The 27843-nt window shown below is 38.1% G+C and overlaps 1 protein-coding gene across 1 annotated transcript in view; it reads right to left on the bottom strand.

Moving 5' to 3' along the window:
* RNF17 (ring finger protein 17) overlaps positions 1–27843 on the bottom strand; it is a 162140-nt gene that overhangs the window by 69944 nt on the left and 64353 nt on the right. Inside the window, exons 10-16 of the mRNA XM_066365810.1 lie at positions 26544–26848; positions 25664–25756; positions 23286–23444; positions 11374–11557; positions 10420–10588; positions 8538–8728; positions 6876–7014 (exon numbers count right to left, since the gene is read on the bottom strand). Of these exons, the coding sequence (XP_066221907.1) occupies positions 6876–7014; positions 8538–8728; positions 10420–10588; positions 11374–11557; positions 23286–23444; positions 25664–25756; positions 26544–26848 (1240 nt within the window). The remainder of the gene's footprint in view (positions 1–6875; positions 7015–8537; positions 8729–10419; positions 10589–11373; positions 11558–23285; positions 23445–25663; positions 25757–26543; positions 26849–27843) is intronic.

Raw genomic sequence — 27843 nt, 5'->3', positions numbered from 1 at the left:
ACCAGCCAAGAATACTATATCCATCAAAGTTAGCCTTCAAATGTGAAGGAGAAATAAAAACTTTTACAGAGAAAGAGAAGCTGAGGGAATATATCACCAGAAAACTGCCACTGCAGGAACTACTAAAGGGAGTTATCCGACCATATACAAAAAACAAAACAAAACTACAAGTAAAAGCTCCAACAAGGACATAATAAGAATAAGGATAATCTGTGACAACAATAACATAAAACAAGAGAGGATAAAGATCTGCAATATAAAGGAAGATTAAGTGCAGAAGCACTCATAGGACAAAGGACTCTTCTACATATGACAATTTTTCTCTTAAAAACCTAATGGTAACCACTCACAGAAAGGTCAATACTGAAATGCACAGCATAAAAAAAGAAGACAAGAAAAAAAGTGTGGAATACAAAAAAAAAAAAAGTGTGGAATACCAGCAAACAAAAACAACTGACAGAAATACAAAAGAGAAGAACCAAATGAGACACAAAATTACTAGAAAGCAAAACATAAAAAGGCTACGGGATATCCTCAAATGTTAATAATTACCCTAAACCTAAATAGAGTGAAATCACAAATAAAGAGGCATAGAATAACAGATTGGATCAAAAAGCAAAACCCAACCATATGCTGCCCTCAAGAGACACATCTAAGATGCAAGAACAAAAGTAGACTCAAAGTGAAAGGTTGGAAAACAATTCTCCAAGCAAATAATATCCAAAGAAAAGCAGGTGTAGCCATGCTCATATCTGACAACACTGAATTCGAGACAACAAAGGTAACCAAACCAAAGATGGACATTTTATAATGATAAAGGGGACACTGTTATCAAGAAGACATAACATTTACTATATATATACACCCAATCAGGGAGCACCAAAATATATAAAACATCTACTAACTGACCTTAAAATAGAAAAAGACAAAAACACAATTGTACTTGGAGATCTCAACACACCACTGACAGCTATAAATAGATCATCCAAACAGAAAATAAATGAAGCCTGACCTGTGTTGGCGCAGTGGATAAAGTGTCAACCTGGAAACGCTGAGGTTGCCGGTTCAAAACCCTGGGCTTGCCTGGTCAAGGCACATATGGGAGTTGATGTTTTCTGCTCCTCCCCCCTTCTCTCTCTCTCTCTCTCCCCTCTCTATAATGAATAAATAAAATTAAAAAAAATTTAAAAAAAAAAAAAAAAAAAAAAAAAAAAAAAAGAAAATAAATGAAGAAATGTTGGCTTTAAATGACACACTGGACCAAATGGACATAATAGACATTTACAAGGCATTTCATTGTAGTACATCAGATTATACATTCTTTTCCAGTGTGCATGGAACATTCTCAAGAATACATTGGGCCACAAAATTAACATCAACCAATTTAGAAAGATTGAAATTATACCAAGCATATTTTCTGACCATAAGGCCTTGAAAATAGAATTAATGGCAAAAAGTAAATAAATCCACAAAAATGTGGAAATTAAATAAAAAATGACTTGGTCAAAGAAGAAATAAAAGCTGAGATCAAAAGATATATACAGACAAATAAGAATGACAACATGACACACCAAAACTTTTGGGATGCAGTAAAAGCAGTAATAAGAGGGAGGTTTATATCATTGCAGGCTTATATCAAGAAAGAAGAGAGATCCCAAGTAAACAGCCTAACATCACATCTTAAGAAACTAGAAAAAGAACAAAGGCATGCCAAAGTCTGAAGAAAGGAAATAGTAAAAATCAGAGCAGAACTAAATGAAATAGAGAACAGAACAACTACAGAAAAAATTAATACAACAAAAAGATGGTTCTTCAAAAAGATCAATAAAATTGACAAACTGCTGACTAGCCTCACTAAAGAAAAAGGAGGAAGGACTCATATAAACAAAATCTGAAATGAAAGAGGAGAAATTACCAGAGACATTATAGATATACAAAGGACCATACTAGAATACCATGGAAGATTATATGCCACCAAATTCAACAACCTAGAGGAAATGGATAAATTCCTACACCAATACAATCTTCCCATACTGAGTTATGAAGTGGAAAACCTAAATAGACCCATAAGCTGGGAGGAAGTAGAAACAATCAACAAAAACCTCCCCCAAAACAAAAGTCCAGGACACCAGATGGCTTACACTAGTGAATTCTACTAAACATTCAAAGAAGATTTGGTACTTACCCTTCTCAAAGTCTTCCAAACATTAGAAGAAGAAGCAATACTCCCCAACACATTTTATGAGTCCAACATAACACTGATATCAAAATCTGGCAAGGACACGCAAAAAAAGAAAACTACAGAACAGTATCTCTAATGAATACAGATGCAAAAATCCTAAACAAAATACTAGCAAATTGTATACAATAACACATTAAAAAAAAATACATCACTACCAAGTGGTATTCATTCTGGAGCACAAGGATGGTTCAACATACATAAATTGATTAATATAATGCACTACATCAACAAAACAAAGAACAGCAGAGCATCAGCAAGAGACGGGGTTACCAGGGGATTACGGTTGAGGTGCATGGGGAGTCTGTCTATGTCCTCTCTTCTCACTTGGAAAAGAAGAAAAACAAAACAAAAAAACAACAACAAAGAACAAAAATCATATAATTCTACCAATACATGCAGAAAAGGCATTTGATAAGATACAACATCCCTTTATGTGTAAAACATTCAATAAAATGGGGATAGAAAGAATGTATGTCAACATAATAAAAGCTATATATGACAAACCACCAGCTAATATTATACTAAGTGGTGAAAAAATGAAGACTTTTCTTCTAAAATCAAGAACAAGACAAGGCTGCCCACTCTCTCCACTCTTGTGTGTGTGTGTGTGTGTGTGTGTGTGTGTGTGAGAGAGAGAGAGAGAGAGAGAGAGAGAGACACACACACACACACAGATAGGAACAGTTAGAAAGGAAGGGAGAGAGATGAGAAACATTGATTCTTCATTGCAGCACCTTAGTTGCTCATTGGTTGCTTTCTCATATGTGTCTTGTCCCGGGGGCTACAGCAGACCAAGTGACCCCTTGCTCAAGCCAGCAACCTTGGGTTCAAGATGGTGAGCTGTGCTCAAGCCAGATGAGCCCACGCTCAAGCTGGAAACCTCGGGACCTCGAACCTGGGTCCTCAGCATCCCAGTCCAACGCTCTATCCACTGCACTCTCCACTCTTATTCAACAAGTTCTGAAAGTTTTAGCCAGAGGGATAAGGCTCAAGAGAAAGAAATAAAAAACATCCCTATTGGGAAAGAAGAAGTCAAAGCATCAACTTTTTGCCGATGACATGATCCTGTATACAGAAAATGCCAAGGACTCCACCAAAATACTATTAGAAACAATAAACCAATATAGTAAAGTCACAGGATACAAAATCGATATACTAAAAGTCTATTGCTTCTTATTGGCCAATAGTGAAATTTCAGAAAATGAACTAAAAAAACCCCACAATTCCTTTTACAATTGCAACAACAACAAAAATACCTAGGAATACTTGACAAAAAAATGTGAAGAACCTATAAACTGAAAACTTCACAGCTTTATTGAAAGAAATTAAAATAGACACAAGGAAATGGAAAAAAATTCCATGTTCATGGATTAAAAGAATCAACATAGTTAAAATGGCCACCAAAAGCAATATACAAATTTAGTGCAATCGCCTTCAAAATCATTGTCATTTTTTTTTTAAAGAAAAAGAACAAAGAATTACCAGGCTGTATGGAACCATAAAAATCCCTAAATAGCCAAAGCACTCCTGAGAAAAAAGAATGAAGCTGGAGGTATCACACTGCCTGACTTCAAATTATCCTACAAAACCATTATAATCAAGACAGCATGGTACTGGCAGAAAAATAAACATACAGACCAACTAGATCAGAATCGAGAGCCCAGAAATAAAACCACATATATATGAACAAATGATCTTCAACAAAGGAATCAGTAACACACAATGGAGAAAAAAAAGCCTTTTCAAAAAATGGTGCTGGGAAAATTGGAAAGCCACATGCAAACAAGTAAAACTAGACTACAGTATTTCCCCCTGCACAAAAATTAATTCAAAGACCCAAATATAAGATTTGAAACAAATTATACAGAAGAAAACATAGGTACTAAACTCATGGACTTTGGCCATAGAGAACAATTTATGAATTTGATCCCAAAAGCAAGGGAGCAAAGGCAAAAATAAATAAATGGGACTACATCAAACTAAAAAGCTTCTGCACAGAAAAAGAAACTGACAGCAAACAAAGAGGCAGTCAACTAAATAGGCGATGATAATTGCAAACAGCAGCTCTGATATGGGGTGAATATCCAAAATATATAAAAAACTCAAAAACCTCAGCAACAAACTAGCAAACAATCTAATTTTAAAATGCGGAGAGGACCTAACAGACACGTCTCCTGAGAGGACATACAAATGGCCAATATATATATGAAAAGATGCTCATCCTCACTAGCTATTTGAGAAATACAAATCAAAACTACAATGAAATACCACCTCATACCTATTAGATTGGCTATTATCAACAAGACAGGTTATTCATAACAAGTGTTGGAGAGGATGTGGAGAAAAAGGAACCTTCATTCACTGCTGGTGGGAATGCAAATTTGTGCAACCATTATGAAATAAAGTATGGTGTTCCTCGTAACATTAAGAATAGAACTAGCATATGATCCAGCGATCCCTCTACTTGGTATCTACCCCCAAAACTTGAAAACATTGATATACCAAGACACATGCACCCCCATGTTAAACGCAGCATTACTCACAGTGGCCAGACATGGAAACAACCAAAGTGTCCTTTGATAGAGAATTGGATAAAGAAAATGTGGTAGATATTTGCATGGCATACTACTCAGCTGTAAGAAATGATGACATAATTGCCATTTATGACAACATGGATGGACCTTGAGAACGTTAAATTGAGTGAAATAAGTAAATCATAAAAAGCTAAGAACTGTATATTTTCACACATAGGTGAGATATAAAGCTGAGTCATGGACACAGATAAAAGTAAAGTGGTTATCAGGAGGAGGGGGATATTGGAGATAGAATAGGGAAAAAGAAAAAAGAAGGACAAATATAAGGTGACAGAAAATGATTTGATTTTGGGTGACTGGTATATAACCTAATCAATAGTTCAAATGCTATAGAAATGTTTACCTAAAACCTATGTACTCTTACTGAGAGCAGTGACACCCTATTAAATTTAATTTTTTAAATAAAATTTTAAAAAAAGAAAAGAATGAAACATAAAGAGTAAAGTGGAAATAAATATGTACTTATCAATAATTATTTTGAATGTAAACAAATTAAATGCTCCAATGAAAAGGAATAGGGAAACTGAATGGATAAGAAAATAAGACCCATATATATGCTATCTACTAGAGACCTACTTTGGAATGAAAGATAACTACAGGCTAATAAAAGGGATGAAAAAAGATATTCCATGCAAATGAAATTTTTTAAAAAAGCTGGGGTAGCTTATATCAGACAAATAAATTTTAAAACAAAGATAAAAAAAGCACCTTAAGTAATGGTAAAGGGATCCATCCAAGAAGAGGATATAAATTCTGTAAACATTTATGCACCCAACATAGGAACACCTAAGTGTATAAAGCAAATGTAGATGGACATAAACAAGAGAGTTTGACAGTAATACAGTCATAGTAGGGGAATTTTAACAAACTACTGATATCAAGGGACAGATCTTCCAAACAGAAAATCAACAAGGAAACTTCAGCCTTAAATGACACACTAGGTCAGATAAATTTAACTAGTATTTTCAGAATATCTCACCCCAAAGTAGCAGAAAATATATTATTTCCAAGTGCACATGAAACATTTTTTAGGCTAGAGCACAAGTTAGGACACAAAGAATGTCTCAAAAAATTTTAGAAGACTGAAATCATATGAAGCATCTTCTCTAACCATAATGGTATGAAACTAAAAATCAATTACAAGAAAAACACTGAAAAACACTCAAACACATAGAGGCTAAGTAACATGACTAAACAATGAAATGGCCTGACCAGGCCGTGGCAAGTGGATAGGGCGTCGAACTGGGATGCGGAGGACCCAGGTTTGAGACCCTGAGGTCGCCAGCTTGAGCGCGGGCTCATCTGGTTTGAGAAAGCTCACCAGCTTGGACCCAAGGTCGCTGGCTTGAGCAAGGGGTTATTCGGTCTGTTGAAGGCCCATGGTCAAGGCACATGTGAGAAAGCAATCAATGAACAATTAAGGTGTCGCAACAAAAAACTGATGATTCTCATCTCTCTCCGTTCCTGTCTATCCTCTGTCCCTTTCTATCCCTCTATCTGACTATCTCTGTAAAAAAAAACAAAAAAACAAAATGAAATGACTTCACAATGAGATCATGGAAGAAATCAAAAGATACCTTGAGACAAATGAAAATAAAAACACAACAACCCTAAATCTATGGAACACAGCAAAAGCAGTCCTAACAAAAAAAAAATTCCTAGCATTACAGGCCTACCTCAAGAAATAAGAGAAATCTCAAACAATCTAACCTTATATCTAAAGGAACTAGAAAAAGAAGAGCAGAACCAAAAGTGAAGTGAGTAGAAGAAATAATAAAGATCATAGCAGAAAGAAATGAAAGAGAGTCTAAAACAAAACAACACAAAAGGTCAATGAAACCAAGAGCTGGTTCTTTTAAAAAGATAAAGAAGACTAATAAAACTTAACCAGACTAATCAAGAAAAAAAGAGAAATGATCCAAATAAATAAAATCAGAAATGCAAGAGGAAAGTAACACCACAGAAATACAAAGAATTATAAGGAAACCATACAATTATATACCAACACATATTTTGTCTCAAAGCAGCACTATACTTACCAACTGAAGATAGAAATCAGTAGGACTATTTATATGACAAACCATAACTGAAACATCTGTCATTTCTTTAGGCAAAATAGGTGGATGGTAATATAAAGTCATATTTTTTTCACAATGACTTCTTGAGTGTGACCTAAACCTAATTAAAAAAATAATTAAAAGCATTAAAAAATTTCTCCATTGATTTGAGAGAGACAGACAGAGAGAGAGAAGAGGGGGAGAGATGGAGAGGGGGAGGGGGAGGAGAAAGAAAGGGGGGGTGGAAAGGAGAGAGAGAGAGAAACATCAACTTGTTTTACTTAGTTGTTCCACTTTAGTTGTGTACTCATTGATCGCTTCTTGTACATGCCCTGATTGGGGGTTGAACCCACAACCTCTGGCACGGTGGCTTGATGCTTTATCCACTTAGCCATCTGGCCAGGGCCAGGAGCCATTTTCTTTTTCTTTCTTTTTTCTTTTAGGTGAGAGGAGGAGAGATAGTGAGGCAGCCTCCCACATGTGCCCCAACTGGGATCCACCCAGCTGGGGTGAATGCTCAAGTACTGAACTATTTTTAGTGCCTGAGGCCCATCTGCTCCATTAGAGCTATCCCCATTTCCTGGAGCCACATTTGAACCAATCAAGCCACTGGCTGTGGGAGGGGAGGAAGGAGAGAAGAAAAAGAGGGAGAGAAGGGGTGAGGGAGATGGGGAGAAGAAGATGGTCGCTTCTCCTGTGTGCCTTGACTGGGAATCAAACCTGGGACATCCATATGCCAAGCTGATGCTCTAACTAACCACTGAGAAACTGGCCAGGTACAGAAGCCATTTTCTTGAAGTCTCTCTTCTCTCAGTGACTTGTTCTGAAGAAAGGACTTGTACATACACTAAATTATGTCTCAAGAGTGTTCCCTTTCCAATTCCTCTCTTCCAACTTATAACACTTCTAGGTATTGTCTCCAATGATCAAACCAGGTCAAATAAAATACCAAGTCCTAAAACGCAATAATTAACCTTCAGATTGGTGTTGGAGCATCTTCAAGGGGGACCTGTAATTCCACTCAGTCTTTCAAGTTTCTGCTCTTCAAGTTGACCTGGTAACCAGTTTGTAGTAGTAGTCAGTGAGGACACTGGAGGGCTCTCATCGCTCCTTCCAGCTCCTACAACTCTTATTTTTATTTTTCCAGAATGGAACCTATTTGTTTCATTTCTATAGTCGTGTAATTGCTCAGGAAAGAAAGTTAGTGCCTTGCACTAACTAACTGTGGTAACTAGTCATCTTTATTCATCAGAGGTGAGGGAGGAAAGGAATTTTCAGTACTCATCCTAGATTCATATATTAAACATAGAGGGGTTAGGAAATTTAAGTCAGGACCTATTAAATTATAATTCTTGAAACCTTAGTGCAGTTGCTTGTGAAGTTATCAGGAGTATAAAAAGTGTTCAGTATCTACAAATAGTTTCTACTTTGAGGTATCTTACTTTCTTTGTTCCCTTAAATCAAATGATCTAAATTTAGTTTTCACAGACAACTGTAATTAGAAAACTAGACAGCAATATTTTTAACCTTGTATAGAGTGTGATGAAATTCACTTTGGAGCCCCTAGTTTCTAAAGGTAAAACGTGTTCTTGCAATTTGTAGCTATAATCTCAAAAAGTATGTAAAGTGTAATAAATTACCTACCTAGCCAGTTCCATAAAAATTAATGCATCCCTAAGAGACACAGGCATGTCACTTCTTATTTTATTTGTTGGTGGTTTCTGCAGATCCACAATAAGCATACCATCTTCTTCTCGAAAAACCTTCATTAAAACAGCCTTGTTATTTACCATTTTCAAGAATTCTACTTTAGCTTCTTCTCCCCATACTTCATTCTGTGGAAAAGTTAAATTCCAATGTACTTAGTAATTATAATTAGCTCTGAGGTTACAATGCTCTGGACTTAGCTTTATACCAATCAAAGTCTGCAAACCCAAGTAGAGGCACTGAGCCAACCACAGACACGAAGCAGCAGCTGGGGCCACAGACCTTGGGACAGTCTTAGGGATGCACCAGTCTTAGGGATGTACAGTGCACGGGTCATACTTTGATTTTTATATATTGTGTCTCAGGTTTCAGTTATTGCACATCAGGACATAGTTCACTTCTAAATATTAATATAAAGATTATGAATGTTTTGAAATAAAACAAGTATTAGATGTGAATTTTACACTTAAATGATGAAAATTCAAAAGAGAATTTAGGAAGTATAATAGAAGATAAATACAATCAAGATGTTCATAATTATTATCAATTAACTTAGTTCCCATTACTAGCAATATATGAGGTATACGTTACTTAACTAATAAAGAAAAATATTGTATTTACCCTTTGGAAAAAGATTTTTTAAGTTGATCTTTGAAATTTTAAGTCCCTAAACCTAAAGTAAATTTCAACAATTGGCTACACATTCTTAAAAACAGAAAATAAAACAGCTTTCTAAAAATTTTGAGTATAAAAGCCTTAAAAAAAAGTAAAGTCTACTCAGACTAAAAGAATTTAAAAAGAAACAGTTTTACCATTTTGAGGAAAACATCAGTCTACTATGTTTCCTCTTAGCTTTCATTCATTTTTTTCATGCTTTCAAATATCTGCAGAATGTCTACCGTGGGTGCTATCTGATCTGTGAGTGACTGGCGTACAATGATGAGCAAAGACACAGACTTTTGCTTTGGTAGATTTCATAAAAATATAACAGCCTGACATACACCTTACAAACAATCCCTATCTCCTTGGAGTTTGCCATCTTGCTGGAGAATACCCAGATACTCATAAATAATACACAGCAGAAAGCTGCATGGGTACAAGGAGAGTAAAGAAATGCACAGAAACACGTCGGCCTAGCGTGCGGAGGACCCGGGTTCGATTCCTGGCCAGGGCACACAGGAGAAGCACCCATTTGCTTCTCCACCCCTCCGCCGCGCTTTCCTCTCTGTCTCTCTCTTCCCCTCCCGCAGCCGAGGCTCCACTGGAGCAAAGATGGCCCGGGCGCTGGGGATGGCTCTGTGGCCTCTGCCTCAGGCGCTAGAGTGCCTCTGGTCGCAACATGGCGACGCCCAGGATGGGCAGAGCACCGCCCCCTGGTGGGCAGAGCATCGCCCCATGGTGGGCGTGCCGGGTGGATCCCGGTTGGGCGCATGCGGGAGTCTGTCTGTCTCTCCCTGTTTCCAGCTTCAGAAAAATGAAAAAAAAAAAAAAAAAAAAAAAAAAAAAAAGAAATGCACAGAAACAAACCATGCCGTATTTTATTTTTCCATACTTATTTGACTCCAAAACTTACTGGTTTACCTGGATAGTTCCCCTATTACGACCATGTTCATATATGCTATTCAACTCGATTTCCCACTAAGAACGTTTCAGTTGTGGAAACTGAAGTTTGTCTCCTTTTTCATTGGCACCTATCGCATTATTATACAAAATGTATTTCGCAGAAGAACTGTGCCTTAAACCTACACTCAGTAATCTGACTGGCAATACTTAGCTAAAACTGGAATACTTAGCCCCCAAAGATTTCACCTTCACTTACTGAATTCTGTGGAATAATGTCCTTCAGTGAGCATGGCTGTGCTAATGGCTGGAAGTCTTTCAGCAGCTCTTCAATATATGGTCCGGACTTCCTTAGGACCGGACATAAGTCATTTAGTACGATGTGTTGTGCAGCAATGTGCTCTGATTTCACATGGGTATCGCCAGCTCTAAGAAGAAGTCCAGAAACATTTTTTAAAGTAATGCTTCAAACCCAAACTTGCCGCCCCGCCCTCATAAAAGTTATGCATTTCTAAGGATACTGTCCTTACACTAAATCTTCTCGAAAGTTAGACTCTACTTCATACTTGCTTACAATATAGATTTAGTCTAGCTTTAATAAGTATACACAGTAGAATCTATCAGTAGAATGAAATCTCAGTTGCCTTTATCTAAATTGTCTTTTATATATCTATTCAGTTAAAACTTAAGGAGATAATGAAGTTAAAACTGGTCCTTATTACAAAAACATTTTCAGTTTATTTTCCAAGAACACTAAGGGAAACATTTTTGAATATTTAGAATGAGCCACTTTAATATGTGTTAATAAAATTAACATGCCACTTCAACATGCGTTAATAAAATTATAGAAGTCTGATTAAAATTTTTTACTCAATCATCCTGCAGCTAACTATAACATTTTAAAGGAACTATTTTTACTCATCATCCCCTGCTCTGAAGCAACAAAAAGAGTACTTAAGTTCAGATACATCAAAAAGCTCCTTTTCCATGCTTTCCATTTAGTAACACTAAATGATAATACTTTACTAATTTAGTAATTAGTAAGACAAATTATAGAACAAAATATAAAGTATATGCCTTAGAAGTGAAGCAATATAAATTACACCTCTCTACCCTTTCCCAACTTCCTTTTTTCTTTAGTATCCACCCCTGCCCCCAATCACAAATGTTTCCAAGCAGGCCAGGACCACACAATAATTATAAAATACCATACCCTGCAACAATTAGGACTTTGGAATTTCCAAAATCTACCAAGAATATTTGTATTAGTGCAACTTCACAGACAAAGAATTTGGTTGGACGTTTTCTAATATTTTTATTTTCTATTGGTGTTAATTCAGTGATAATTCCTCGATACCACTTTCCATTTTCAATACTGCTTACAAATATTGCTGCACCTAAATAATGAGGGAGACAAATAGTTATCAATGTTTATGGAGAAAGAATACCTAATAAGCTCTAATTTACAAACATATACATTAGTTCCACCACTAAGAAGTCTTAACTCCTTTATCTCCTGATGATATAAGTACTACACCAAGAGCTGTGAGAAAGATGAAGGTAGTGTATTATGACAGTTTCTGTTATACAGAACCTTATGAGCTAAATGGGGAGATAAAAACAAAGAATATTCAGTGGTCACCTTTCGAGGACCTATGTTTTATGAACTGTAACAAAGGTGAATGAGAGCATGCTGCCACCCAGACATTTAGGACAGGCAAATAAATGACTCTCATACATTGTACTTGTAACAATACAGGCCTTCTTTCTATCCTTATGCATGTACACATATTCATGGACAGATGTACATATACTAAAATTTATAAAATACTGTGGTGACATAAAAGAAGAATCAATTACCTCCCTTGGTTAAGCAGAGAGAATAAAGAAACAATAAAAGGCAGAATGTGAAATGCCGAAATTAAATTAATACACAATGAAGTTCAGAGAAGGGGAAGATGAACCAAGGACCTAGCAGCAGAAGAGGATCTTATGGAGGGATCAGATGAATTACAAATTAATAACCAGAAAAAAAAGAGCAATGAAGAAGAGACCCGAATTTGAATGCTTACTATGAGTTCATCAATAGTCTCAGTATTTTATGTTTGAATTCACTTACTCTGTCAACAAACCTTTGGAGATGATGATTCCATCACATAGGTGAGTAAACCAGGCAAAGAGAGGTTGAATAGCTAGCCCAAGCCACACTGTACTTAAAAGGAGGAGGAGAATGCAGGTAGTTGTAGAGCCCATTCTCTTAAAAACCAAGTTATGCATTGCCCTGGCTGGTTAGTTCAGTTGGTTAGTGTCATTCTGAAAAACCAAGGTTGTTGGTTTGACTCTCAGTCAGGGCACATATGGGAAGCAACCAATGAGTGTACAACTAAGTGGAACAATAAATGAATACCTCCCTCTCTCTCTAAAAAAAGAAAAAAAATCAATCAATAAAAATAAATAAATCTGTTTAAAAAAGCAACTAAATTGCACATTGCAGAGAAATTTGGTGAGACTTGGTAACTGATAATAATTCCATTGTGCATGCTAATAAAAGCAGCAGAGTTTAGAGGCACAACAGGGCAGCCTTTTAATATTTTCAGTTCCACCAAAATATTTGTTTGGCCTTCAGATTGTCATGGACCTTTTATTCTTATGTTTTCATATACCACATAACCAATATTATTAGTTTTAAACTACATGCTATTAAATCATTCTTTCTTATAACAAATAAGAAGAAAGTCTGTTAAAGGCATTTATTATTCCATATAATGAAGAACAGGTAGGAAAAGAGAACAAGAAGATACTCTTCGAAAGCATCACATAACCTTACTCCCCTTATAACTTATTTCTAAAAATATAAATGAGTACTTAAAGCATGTATACTTATGATATCAGAGTAATGGCGGTGTGAGAGATACTCCTGATCTCCCCCCTTGAAATGTCAACAAATTGAACAATTAAAATGCAGCAAAGGAACCACACCTGGGCTCACAGGCGTGCCTGAAAGATCCACACACTGAATGGACTAAAGGTAGGATGGGTTGAAAAGGGGGTTAGAAGATAAAACACATCTGTGGTGGGCTTTAGAGAGGAGACAAACCTGGAGTGACTGAGTTTTGTTCTTTTTTTCTCTGCTGGACTATGGAGACAAGGGAAACTAAGGCTGTCTGGGATTTGTCTGAGGGGTACAAAGAGGGAAACCTGGAGTGATGGTCTCCTTCTGCCAGGAGCAGTGAGAGAGAGGGGCAGAGAGGCAGATAAACCAAAGCTGCCAAGCGAGGAGTCATGGTCAATGTTCCCGTGGTCTGCCTGAGCCTGCACTAGGCAGAGACAGAGAAAACTAAAGTGCAGCCCCCTCAGCCTCCCAGATTCCACCTCCCTCACCTCATGGTAAAGCCATGAAGCTGAAGTCATAAAGCCTTCAAAACACACCCCACCCACCAGTGCGACTGCAGCCCCACCTACATCATTGTGAGAGCAACATGTCAGTGGCAGACAATTCAGGAACTTCACAGAGCTAAAAGTTATAATACACTGACACCTACTGGAAGAAACCTCTCAAACTGAAATTTAATTTTCCTTTTTTCCTTTCTTTCCTTCTTCTTTTTTTCTCTTTTCCTTTTAAATGTCATTTTTCCTTAATTTTGATATTTTTTATTCTTATTCTTTTTTGGGTGTTTTGTTTTTGATTTTTTTGTTTTCTATCTCTTTGTGGTTCTTGTCATAATTTTTAAAATTTTTGTATTTTTATTGTATATATTTTTTTAATTTTTAATTTTTTTTTTTTACAGAGAGAGGGATAGATAGAGACAGACAGACAAGAAGGGAGAGAGATGAGAAGTATCAATTCTTCATTGTGGCACTTTAGTTGTTCATTGATTGCTTTCTCATATGTGCCTTGACTGAAGGGCTACAGCAGACTGAGTGACCCCTCGGCTCAAGCCAGCACCTTTGGGCTCAAGCTGGTGAACCTTGCTCAAATCAGATGAGCCCATACTCAAGCTGGTGACTTCAGGGTTTCGAACTTGCGTGTCCCAGTCCGATGCTCTATCCACTGTGCCACCACCTGGTCAGGCTATTTCCATTTCTTTTTAGTTCTTATTTTTTTGCTAAGGTTCTTAATCATACCATACTCATATGCCATCAAGGAAGAAGAAATCAAACACCATGGCTACATAAAACAGTGACAGAGTTCAGAAAAAAAATGACACATCTCCAGAAGCCTGACCAGGCAGTGGCACAGTGGATAGAGCGTTGGACTGGGATGCCGAGGACCCAGGTTCAAGACCCCAAGGTCGCCAGCTTGAGCAAAATAAAAAATGCTCACCAGCTTAGACCCAAGGTCGCTGGCTCAAGCAAGGGTTTACTCAGTTGGCTGAAGGCCCGTGGTCAAGGCACATATGAGAAAGAAAGCAATGAACAACTAAGGTGTCACAACGAAAAACTGATGATTGATGCTTCTCATCTCTCTCCGTTCCTGTCTGTCTGTCCCTATCTATCCCTCTCTCTCTCTCTCTCTCTCTCTGTCCCTGTAAAGAAAAAAAAAATGACACATCTCCAGAAAAAAATCTAAATCACATGGGAACCTTGGAGTTAAACAATAGAGAATTCAAAATTGAAATTCTGAAAATACTCAAGGCGTGAGAAAACACCAATAGGTAACTTAATGAGTTCAGAAAACAAATTAATGAACAAAATGAATACCTCACCAAAGAGACTGAAACTTTAAAAAGGGATGAAGAACTCAATACATGAGTTGAAGACTGAGGTAGCAAGTTTAGCTAACAGAACAAGCCAAAGAGAAGAAAGAATCAGTGACACCAAAAACAGACAGTAAGAGATGATACAGAGAAAAGAGGAGAGAAACTCACGAATTTAAAAAACTCAAGAGAGCTCTAGAACAGCGGTTCTCAACCTGTGGGCTTTAGGCGACCCCTGTGTTTTGGTCGTTCGACCCCCACCGGGTCGCAACCCACAGGTTGAGAACCGCTGCTCTAGAAGAATTGTCTGACTCCATCAGAAAGAGCAATATAAGAATAATGGGTATATCATAAGAAGAGAGGGAGAAGAAAATGGAGAGCTTATTCAAACAAGTAATTGAGAATTTCCCAAGCCTTTGGAAAGAGTTAAATCCTCGACTCCAAGAGGCGAACAGAATACCTAGTTACCACAACCCAAACAGACCAATTCCAATGCACAAAGTAATAAAATTGTCAAAAATCAATGACAAAGAAAGAATCCTCAAGGCAGGTAGGGAAAAGAAGAACGTAACATACAAAGCAAAGTCCATTAGGTTATCATCAGACTTATCAGCAGGAACTCTACAAGCCAGAAGAGAGTGGACCCAAACATTCAAAGTACTGAAAGAGAGGACTTACCAGCCAAGTATACTATATCCAGCAGTTATCCTTCAAATATGAAAAAGAAATAAAAACTTTTACAAACACACAGAAGCTAAGGAAATTTATCACCAGAAAACCCCTATTGTAGAAAAATACTACAGGTGGTTATTGGACCAGACACAAAGAAAAAAAATCAAAACTGTAAGTAAAAGCTCCAACATTGTCACAATAAAAATAAGGATAATCTGTGACAATAACACAAAAGGGGGGAGGATAAAGATCTGCAGTAGCAAAGGAGGATGGAGTGTAGGAACACTCAAAAGACAAAAAAACTCCCATACATATGAACATTTTTGTCTTAATTATCTAATGGAAACCACCCACGAAAAAGCCACTACTGAAATACACAGCTTAAAAAAAAGAAACGGGAAAGAAGTATAAAATCCCAGCAACAAAAACAGCCAACAGAAATGTTTAGAAAAGAGAAGAACCAAACAAGACACATAGCTACTGGAAAACAAAACATTAAATGGCTATAGGACCATGATAGCGAATCTTTTTATAAAAACCACCCATTTTTGCAGTGCTGGTCAACCTGGTCCCTCCTGCCCACTAGTGGGTGTACCAGCTTTCATAGTGGGCCAATCACGGCACCGTTTGGTTGCTCCGCTAAGCCACCATGAAAGCTGGAACACCCACTAGTGGTTGGGAGGGACCAAGTTGACCAGCACTGCAAAAGTAGGCAGGTTTTTTTTTGTTGTTTTTTTGTTTTTGTTTTTTGTATTTTTCTGAAGCTGGAAACGGGGAGAGACAGTCAGACAGACTCCCGCATGCGCCCAACCGGGATCCACCCAGCGCGCCCAACCGGGATCCACCCAGCACGCCCACCAGGGGCGACGCTCTGCCCACCAGGGGGCGATGCTCTGCCCCTCCGGGGCATCGCTCTGCCGCGACCAGAGCCACTCTAGCGCCTGGGGCAGAGGCCAAGGAGCCATCCCCAGCGCCCGGGCCATCTTTGCTCCAATGGAGCCTTGGCTGAGGGAGGGGAAGAGAGAGACAGAGAGGAAGGAGGGGGGGGGGGTGGAGAAGCAAATGGGTGCTTCTATGTGCCCTGGCCGGGAATCGAACCTGGGTCCCCCGCGTGCCAGGCCCACGCTCTACCGCTGAGCCAACTGGCCAGGGCCAGTAGGCGGTTTTTATAAAAAGGTTCGCCATCACGGCTATAGGAAATCCTCAAGTGTCAATAATTACCCTAAATGTAAATGAACTGAACTCACCAATAAAGAGGCACAGAGTAGCAGATTGGGTCAGAAAGCAAAACCCAACTGTATGGTGCCTTCAAGAGACACAACTAAGCTGCAAGGACAAAAGTAGACTCAAAGTGAAAGGCTGGAAGACGATTCTCCAGGCAAATAATATCCAAAGAAAAGCAGGTGTAGCCATACTCATATCTGACAATGTTGACTTCAGGACAAAAAAGGAAATCAGAGACAAAGATGGATATTTCAAAATGATAAAGGGAATATTGTATCAAAAAGACATAGCACTTCTTAATATATATGCACCAGGGAGTACCAAAGTACACAGGACATTTATGAACTGAACTAAAAATAGAAACAGACAAAAACACAATCATACTTGGAGATTTCAACACACCATTGACGGCTTTAGATAGATCATCCAAACAGAAAATCAATAAAGAAATATCGGCCTTAAGTGACACATTGGACCAAATGGGCATAATAGACATTTACAGGGCATTTCATCCCAGAACATCAGATCATACATTGTGCTCCAATATGCAAGTAACTTTCCCATATGTTGGGCCACAGAACTAATATCAACCAATTCAGTATGAAAGAAATTATACCAAGAATATTTTCTGACCATAAGGCTTTGAAATTAGAATTCAACTTCAAAAAGGAAAAAGAGAAACCCACAAAAATGTAGAAACTAAACAACATACTTCTAAAAAATGAATGGATCAAAGAAGAAATAAAAGCCAAGATCGAAAGATATATACAGACAAATGAAAATGACAACATGACATTTCAAAATTTCTGAGATACAGTGAAAGCAGTAATAACAAAGAAGTTTATATCATTACAGGCTTAAATCAAGAAACGAGATATCCCAAGTAAACAACCTAACATCACATCTTAAGGAACTAGAGAGAGAAGAACAAAGGCTACCCAAAGTAAGCAGAAGAAAGGAAAGAGTAGAAATTAGAGCAGAACTAAATGAAATAGAGAACAAAAAATATACAGAATAAATTAATACAACAAAGAGCTGGTCCTTCCAAAAGATCAATAAAATTGAAAAACCATAGGCTAGACTCATTAAGGAAATATAAGGACTCATATAAACAAAATTTGAAATGAAAGAGGGAAAATTACCACAGACATCATAGGTATACAAAGGATCATAGTAGAATATTATGAAAGGTTATATGCCAACAAATTCAACAATGGAGAGGAAACAAATAATTCCTAAACTGAGTCACAAAGAACTGGAAAACCTAAATAGACATATAAGCAGGGAGGAAATAGAAACCACTATCAAAATCCTCCCCACAAACAAAATTCCAGGAACAGATGACTACACTAGTAAATTCTACCATACGTTCAAAGAAGATTTGGTAGTTATCCTTCTTAAAGTCTCTCAAAAAATAGAAGCAGCAGAAATACACCTCAACACATTTTATGAGGCCTTATACCAAAACCTGGCAAGGACAACACAAAAAAGAAAACTACAGACCAATACCTCTAATGAATACAGATGCAAAATTCCTCAACAAAATTCTAACATCAAATACAACAACACATCAAAACAATAATACACCATGATCAAGTGTAATTCATTCCAGGAGCACAAGGATTGTTCAATAATGGAAATCGATCAATATAATACACCACATCAACAAAACAAAACAAAACAAACAAAAAAACAAAAAACAAAAAAAACAAAGAACAAAACTCATATGATCCAATCAATATATTCAGAAAAGGCATTCAATAAGATACAACATCTCTTTATGTTTAAGACACTCAATAAAATTGAAATAGAAGTACCTCAACATAATAAAGGCCATTTATGACAAACCATCAGCTAATATCATACTGAATGGTAAAAAAATGAAGGCTTTTCTTCTAAAATCAGAAACAAGACAAGGCTGCCCACTCTCATCACTCTTGTTCAATATAGTTCTGAAGTTTTAGCCAGAGCAATCAGGCAAGAGAAAGAAAAAAAGGCATCCATATTGGGAAACAAGAAGTAAAGGTATTACTTTATGCAGAATATATGATCCTGTATCTAGAAAACCCCAAAGACTCCACCAAAAAACTATTAGAAACAATAAACCAACATAGTCAAGTCTCAGAATACAAACTCAATATACAAAAGTCAACTGCTTTTTATTTTATTTTATTGATTTTAATTTATTGTGTTCACATAGATTCAAGTGTCCCACCAAATGCATCCCACCCACTCCCGTATTCCCCTCAACACCCCCTTTCCCCCCTCTCCCTCACGCCCTCCCCCCTTCCCTCCAGGATTTGCTTTTCTGCTCTCTATAACGCTGTGTTATGTGTATATAATTTCACCAATCTCTTTCCCTTCTCTGATCCCATCTCATCCCCTTTCCCTCTGTCCACTTTCCCTCTGGTCTTTTTGATCCCACCTCTGCCTCTATTCCATTCCTCAGTTCACATTGTTCATTAGATTCCTCAAATGAGTGAGGTCATATGATATTTTTCTTTCTCTGGCTGGCTTATTCTACTGCTTTTTTACACGCCAACAATGAAATATCAGAACATAAACTGAGAAATAATTCCTTTTACAATTGCAACAACAATAAATACCAAGGAGTAAACTTAAAAAATATGAAGGACCTATATACTGAAAATTATAAAACATTATTGAAAGAAATTGAAAAGGACAATAAATGAAAAATTATTCCATGTTTTTGGATTGGAAGAATCAACATAATTAAAATGGCCATATTACCCAAAGCAATATAAAACTTTAATGCAATCTGCATCAAAATCCCAAAGTCAATTTTTTAAAGCAATAGAACAACAACAAAGAAATTTACCAGGTTTGTATGGAATCATAAAAAACCCTGAATAGCAAAAACAATCCTGAGAAAAAAGAATGAAGCCAGAGTTATCACACTATCTGATTTCAATAGAGCTACAATAATCAAGACATCATAGTATTGGCAAGAAAAATAGACATACAGACCAACGGAACAGAATTGAGACCAGAAATAAAATCACATGTATATGGACAAATCATCTTTGACAAAGGAGCCAAAAACACACAATGGAGAAAGAAAGCCTCTTCAATAAATGGTGCTGAGAAAACTGGAAAGCCACATGCAAAAGAATGAAACTTGTCTACAGTTTGTTCCCCTGCACAAAAACTAATTCAAAATGGGTCAAATACCTTAAATACAATATAAGATCTGAAACAATAAATTACATAGAAAAAAACATAGGTACTAAGCTCATGGACCTTGGCTGCAGAAAACAGTCTACAAATTTGACCACAAAGGCAAAAAATAAATAAATAAGACTATATCAAACTAAACAGCTTCTGCACAGTAAAAGAAACTGACAACAAAACAAATAGGCAGTCAACTCAATGGGTGATGATATTTGCAAACACCTTCAATAAAGGGTCAATATCTAAAATATATAAAGAATTCACAAAGCTCAGCAACAGCCCTGGCTGGTTGGCTCAGCGGTAGAGCGTCGGCCTAGCGTGTGGAGGACCCGGGGTTCGATTCCCGGCCAGGGCACACAGGAGAAGCGCCCATTTGCTTCTCCACCCCTCCGCCACGCTTTCCTCTCTGTCTTTCTCTTCCCCTCCCGCAGCCAAGGCTCCATTGGAGCAAAGATGGCCCGGGCGCTGGGGATGGCTCTGTGGCCTCTGCCTCAGGCGCTAGAGTGGCTCTGGTCGCAACATGGCGACGCCCAGGATGGGCAGAGCATCGCCCCCTGGTGGGCAGAGCGTCGCCCCTGGTGGGCGTGCCGGGTGGATCCCGGTCGGGAGCATGCGGAAGTCTGTCTGACTGTCTCTCCCTGTTTCCAGCTTCAGAAAAAAAAAGAAAAAGAAAAAAAAAAGCTCAGCAACAAACAAATAAACAATCTAATTAAAAAATGAGGAGAGGACCCGAACAGACACTTTTCCCAAGAGGACATATAAATGGCCAATAGATATATGAAAAGATGCTCATTTTCTCTAGCTATTTGAGAAATGCAAATCAAAACGACAATGAGATACCACCTCACACATGTTAGATTGGCTATTATCAACAAGACAGGTAATAAACAAGTGTTAGAGAGGCTGTGGAGAAAAAGGAATCCTCATTCACTGCTGGTGGACATGCAAATTAGTATAACAATTATGGAAGAAAGTATGATGCTTCCTCAAAAAATTAAGAATAGAATTACCACATGACCCAGCAATCCTTCTACTGGGTATCTACGCCCAAAACTCAAAAACATTGGTACAAAAAGACACATGCAGCCCCATGTTAATCGTAGCATTATTCACAGTGGCCAAGACATGAAAACAACCAAAGTGTCCCTTGATAGAGGACTGGATAAAGAAGATATGGTACATATATACCATGGAATACTACTCACTGATAAGAAATGATGACATAGTGACATTTACGACAACATGATGGACCTCGAGAACATTATACTGAGTGAAATAAGTAAATCAGAAAAAGCTAAGAACCTTATGATTTCACACATAGGTGGGATATAAAACAGACTCTTAGACATAGATAAAAGTCAAGTAGTTACCAGGGGGAAGGGGACTTGAGAGAAAGTGGTGGCGGACTGGGTGGTAGGAAGCATGTAAAGAGGGACAAATATAAGGTGACGGAAAATGATTTGACTTTAGGTGATGGGTATACAACATAATAGTTCAAATGCTATAGAAATATTTAACTGAAAGCTATGTACTCTTACTAATAAATTTCACCTTGTTAATTTTCTAAATAAAATTAAAAAATAAATCATGTATACTTAACGGTAAAATAATAATTTTTCTTAATTTAAAACAAAGGGTGACTTTGCTTTTCTTAGGACATTTTCTGAATGTAAGCTGAGCTCTTTTGGGCATGTATTAAATTTTGGAGAATTATTTGCAGCCATAAAAACTAAGTTTAATATTACACTTACCTCCTCTTAGATACTCATGATTTAAGTGTTATTTTTGGTATTAAAATTATTAATACTTTTTGTCAAAAGTATATGATGATCCTAGGCTTCTAATATTCTGTTAAACTACACAGATGTGAGTTAATCACACTTTTAAAGAACTACTATACAATGCTAAACAGATAATACTTTTTTTTTTTTTTTGTATTTTTCTGAAGCTGGAAACGGGGAGAGACAGTCAGACAGACTCCCGCATGCACCCGACCGGGATCCACCCAGCACGCCCACCAGGGGGCGATGCTCTGCCCCTCTGGGGCATCGCTCTGTCACGACCAGAGCCACTCTAGTGCCTGGGGCAGAGGCCAAGGAGCCATCCCCAGTGCCCGGGCCATCTTTGCTCCAATGGAGCCTCGCTGCGGGAGGGGAAGAGAGAGACAGAGAGGAAGGAGAGGGGAGGGGTGGAGAAGCAGATGGGCGCTTCTCCTGTGTGCCCTGGCTGGGAATCGAACCCGGGACCTCTGCACGCCAGGCCGACGCTCTACCACTGAGCAAACTGGCCAGGGCCAGATAATACTTTTTGGTATTAGTTATATAATAAGAAAAACGCTCTCTTAATAAGTCAAACAAATTATAGTTTCATCTTAATACAGAGAGTATAATCAAATTTAGTCAATAGGATTGTAAGAAAAATACATGTAATCAAAGCTTCAATTCTGGCAAATTACACATACTCTCAGATCCCGTGATCAAGCTGGTGACCCTGCGCTCAAGCCAGCTTAAGGATGGGCTGATTAAATTTCCCAACTATGCTCCATGAGGCCCAGAAAATGGATGTTGCCATCTTCCTGCATCTCATCAAGTGTTCAACAATATCCTCAACAATTGCGTGTGGATGGCAAGGGGCTGTCAGCACACTATGAGGAATCATCTTAGAGGAACAATTTCCCCAGGAGACAAGGGGGCAAACTACATAACTCTTCTGTCCTGGGTTTCGTCACTTAAACAAAACTCATTTTCCTCCATAATGGAGTTTTTGTACATATCTCACTGTGTTCAATTTTTTTTTTTTTTTGTATTCTTCTGAAGTTGGAAATGGGGAAGCAGTCAGACAGACTCCCGCATGCACCTGACCAGGATCCACCCGGCATGCCCACCAGGGGGTGATGCTCTGCCCATCTGGGCGTTGCTCTTTTGCAACCAGAGTCATTCTAGCGCCTGAGGCAGAGGCTATGGAGCCATCCTCAGCACCCGGGCCAACTTTTTGCTCCAATGGAGCCTTGGCTGCGGGAGGGGAAGAGGGAGACAGAGAGGAAGGAGAGGGGAAGGGGTGGAGAAGCAGATGGGCACTTCTCCTGTGTGCCCTGGCCGGGAATCAAACCCAGGACTCCTGAACGCCAGGCCGACGCTCTACCACTGAGCCAACCGGCCAGGGCCTCACTGTGTTCAATTTTAATATTTAGCTAACTTACATAACAAAATTTGACTTATGTTAATTCCAAAACTGGATGCTTAGAGGAAAAATCTGTATTATAATAAATTTACATGGGTTGGCCAAATATTACAATATCTGCATAAATTTGACAGTTTGACTTGAAGTAATATTTCATTACCTAGTTCCAAAACGTCTGAAGGGTCAAGGTGTAAACTCTTATTGCAAAATTGATTCACCATCTGTTCCAATACTGCTGCATCATTTACTTGTGAATACTTCCGAATGTAGAAGTGGCAAGGATGTATTACATGAGTTACAAAAACTAGCTCTGGAGAACCTGGATAAGAATATTTAAACCACTTTAATAAACCATAAGTTAAGAAAAAATTCACAAAAACTGAGTATGCAATAGCCTCTAAAACAGTGTTTTTCAACCACTGGTCTGAGAAAGAGTTAACTACCAGGATGTTGTATGATATGTAATACATATATCCAACCTGACCAGGCAGTGGCACAGTGGATTGAGCGTCGACTTGGGTCGCTAAGGATGCAGATTCCAAATCTCAAGGAAGCTGGCTTGAGCGCAGGGTCACCAGCTAGATCACGGGATCAGAGACATGACCCCATGGTCACTGGCTTGAGCCCAAAAGTCGTTGGCTTGAGCCCAAAGGTGGTTGGCTTGAAGCCCAAGGTCACTGGCTTGAACAAGGGGTCACTGACTCAGCTGAACCCCCCCTCAAGGCACATACGAGAAAGCTATCAGTGAACAACTAAGGTGCCACAACTATGAATTGATGCTTCTCATCTCTCTCCTTTCCTGTCTATCGCTCTCTCCCTCACTAAAACAAAATATATACATATGCAAATATATACATACTTACATATATACACATATATATGTGTATGTATGTCTATATATCATGTATGTATGTATAGACATACATACAACCTCAGGGTGATTAACTCTTTCATGGACTGGCACAAAATTTTTGGCAGACCAGCAGTTGGGAAAAACTGCTCTAAAAGCAGAGTGTTTTGTGGCACTGCAAACTCTCGAATACTTAAGTCCCACAAGAGGCCAAACAAAAATAGTAACTAGTCTGTTAAAAGAACTAGATCATACCTTCGACAAAGAATTCTTTAGCTGCCTGAACTGCAAATATTTTATTTTACTTACAAAACATATTAAGTTAGTAGAATTGCAGTCATGTGGTAGATTTTAAAGTAAGTTATATGCCATAATAACCTTATATTGCAACAAAGCTTCCAAGTTAATTTATGAACATATTTGGAACTCAGAAACCCATTGCTGGATTAGGTTTCTACTACAACCCACAAAATCCTGTTTAATTTATACTATACCGAAAGAACCAATAATTAGCTCACAGTCACTCTGAATCCCAAATCTTACCAGGTCAGAGAGGTGTAGAAAAAAATGGGCAAAGTCAACATATTGAGCAGCATTTAGGGGAAGACATGTGTGTGTTGATGGACGTAGGGGTCAGAAAGAGTATAAAACACAGTGAGGAATTTCTTGTATGAAACAGTAATCAAGCTAAATGTTGCTACTGATATAAAAAGATCTCCAGAGTATAAAGTTAAGAATCTTCTTTTTTCTTTTCATTTCTTTCTTCTAGGTATTAATAGGTATGCTATGTTTTGTGTAAAATAATAAAAAACCCCAAAAGTTAGAAAAATAATATATGTATTTCTGTTTGTATATGCATAAAGAAACTCTGAAAGTTTAGGGGGAAAGTTTCACAGGGTATCTTAATACAAACATTTAATTTTTATACAATGTAGATGTTTTATCTAGTAAAAATGTTAAAAAGGAAAGACCAAAAGGACTGGAATTGGATATACCCAAGTACAGATAAAAAATGAGTGAATGAATCATTTTAATTATCCAATACAGATTAGAAAAAATATCTATATTGAGGATGGGTAAAGGAATATGTGTAACTGCGAAGACAGTTGAGAGAAGTACTATAAATTTCAGAACTATTTTTGCCAATAACTGTATCTTTTTTTTTTTTTTTTTTTTTTGTATTTTTCTGAAGCTGGAAACGGGGAAAGTCTCCCGCATGTGCCCGACCGGGATCCACCTGGCACGCCCACCAGGGGCGACGCTCTGCCCACCAGGGGGCGATGCTCTGCCCCTCTGGGGCGTTGCTCCGTCGCGACCAGAGCCACTCTAGCGCCTGGGGCAGAGGCCAAGGAGCCATCCCCAGCACCTGGGCCATCCCTGCTCCAATGGAGCCTCGGCTGTGGGAGGGGAAGAGAGAGACAGAGAGGAAGGAGAGGGGGAGGGGTGGAGAAGCAAATGGGTGCTTCTCCTGTGTGCCCTGGCCGGGAATCGAACCCGGGACTTCTGCACGCCAGACCGACGCTCTACCACTGAGCCAACCGGCCAGGGCCATAACTGTATCTTTTAACATGAAAAGGAAGAAGTTTTAGTTATCAGTAAAATTCATTTTACTCATTGCCTTACGCTACATAAGACTTACTATACATACAGCAAACTCCACAACATCAATTTCAGAGTAGTTAAAATACCTAATTTTGATCCAAAAGGAACAGATGGTTTTTTATGAAGAGGCTTCTTTGGATAGCTGGGTGTCTCCATAAGATCATCTGTGATGCTTGCTTCTTGAAAATAGGAAATAAAGGCAATTGTACTAATTTTTTTTTAAGCTGACAAGGGCACATACTATTGTTTAAAAAGCTGTACTTGAATTGGAAAATACTGGAATAGCAAGACCCCTTTATCAGTAGGTAAAGTCAGGAGAGCCTGTTAACTCACTGAGACATGAGATGATAATACAATAGAAATGAGAAAAAACAGCATGTTCTTTTTCTGTACCCAAATGTCATTCAGGAGAGTCAATCAATGAAACGGATGAGTGTTGCGGCAAAGAGAATGAGTTACATCTTAAAAATGGTCCTCAAAAAGACTGGTAAGAGTAACTACACACAGTAGTATCACACTCTCATGTTAGTGGAGAGGATACCAACACTGGAAACCTAAGCAAATAATTACAATACAGTTAAGTGTTACAGAAGAAATGCTATTATATTCATGATAGTTCATTTTATAACAAATTATATCAAAGATTTAAGAGAAGTTGTTCTTAAATTTAAGGATAGTCATGATACTGCTTCTACAAATGTTATTTATATTTTCATCTTTTATACAAGGTTTATTATATGAAACACTAGAAAGTCAAATACTCTACATAAATCAAATAATATTAAATTTACATCTCAGAGTTTAACTATTGTATTAAAAATAAAAATTATCCTAAGAAAACTGAAAGTAGGACAGTGTTGTAAACTAACTGCATTTCCTTTCTGTAAAGTTGAGGGACAGAAGGTACGAACTTTGTTTCTAATTAAAGACTCGATGTAGTTTCCCTGCTTTTGTACTGTCACTCACTTTCCAGGTTTTCTTCAATAATTTCTTCAATGATCACATCAGGGCTAGATTCCATCTGAGGTAGAGCAGCAATGGTTTTAGGGGATGTTGTTGTAACAACTTCTTTCTGTGGCTGTATGTTTTTTGCTTCCAAATGTGCATCATAGGTTTCTGGTTGCAAAGCAGGTGACAAGGTTTCATTACTCAGGACAGACATGCCAACCATTTTATTTGCTGGTGATGGAAATGTATGGCAAGAAAATTCCTTTTCGAGGTTACATTTCTTTTGAACATTTTGGCCAATTCCATTTTCTTGGGGATCACATCTGTTGAAAACACAGAGGCTCATGGCTACTTTAAAGTACAAATTTATTTATTTTTATTTATTTATTTTTAGAGAGGAGAGAGACAGAGAGGGAGAGAGAGAGAGAGACAGAGAGAGAGAAGGGGGAAGGAGCTGGAAGCATCAACTCCCATATGTGCCTTGACCAGGCAAGCCCAGGGTTTCAAACCGGTGACCTCAGCATTTCCAGGTCGATGCTTTATCCACTGCGCCACCACAGGTCAGGCCCACATGGCTACTTTAAATCACTTCATAAAGTCTCTAAGTCCAACCTCAAGCCATTTGCTTGTGACCCATACAAAGGGGTCAAGCTGCACAAGTGCCCAGGGTACTTTTTAAACAGCTTTGTTATATAATTTACACACACAAAAAAATTCACTAGTTTTTACTAAATTCACAGAATTGTGCAACCATCACCACAATCTATTAGAACATTTCTATTACTCCCGCCTCCCAAAACTGGCCCATTCTCAGCCCAAGGGTTGTAAAAGGGCAACAAGAGGTGTAATCAATGCAAAGCTGAAGAAAAAGCTTGACAGTCACACCACAGTGATATAAGGTCCTAAAAGAGCAGCAGACACAGGTTTTCAAAAGTCATTCTGACTCGGCTTAGGTCAGTGGTCGGCAAACTCATTAGTCAACAGAGCCAAATATCAGCAGTACAATGATCGAAATTTCTTTTGAGAGTCATATTTTTTAAACTTAAACTACATAGGTAGGTATATTCCTTATCGAGGTAGTGCCCACACGTGGTATTTTGTGGAAGAGCCACACTCAAAGGGCCAAAGAGCTGCATGTGGCTCACTAGCCGCGGTTTGCCAACCAGGGGCTTAGGTGTTTCACTTTAAATTATGCTAAGATTATTTCTTCTTATAATTCACTGGCTGAAAAACAAAGTAGAGGAAGCCCTGGCTGGTTGGCTCAGTGAACAGAGCATTGGCGTAGCATATGGATGTCTTGGGTTCAATTCCTGGTCAA

The sequence above is a fragment of the Saccopteryx leptura genome, chromosome 2, assembly GCF_036850995.1.
Source record: "Saccopteryx leptura isolate mSacLep1 chromosome 2, mSacLep1_pri_phased_curated, whole genome shotgun sequence".
Lineage (NCBI taxonomy): Eukaryota > Metazoa > Chordata > Mammalia > Chiroptera > Emballonuridae > Saccopteryx > Saccopteryx leptura.
The sequence above is the reverse complement of the archived record's forward strand: the minus strand, read 5'-3'. Positions and strand labels throughout refer to the sequence as shown.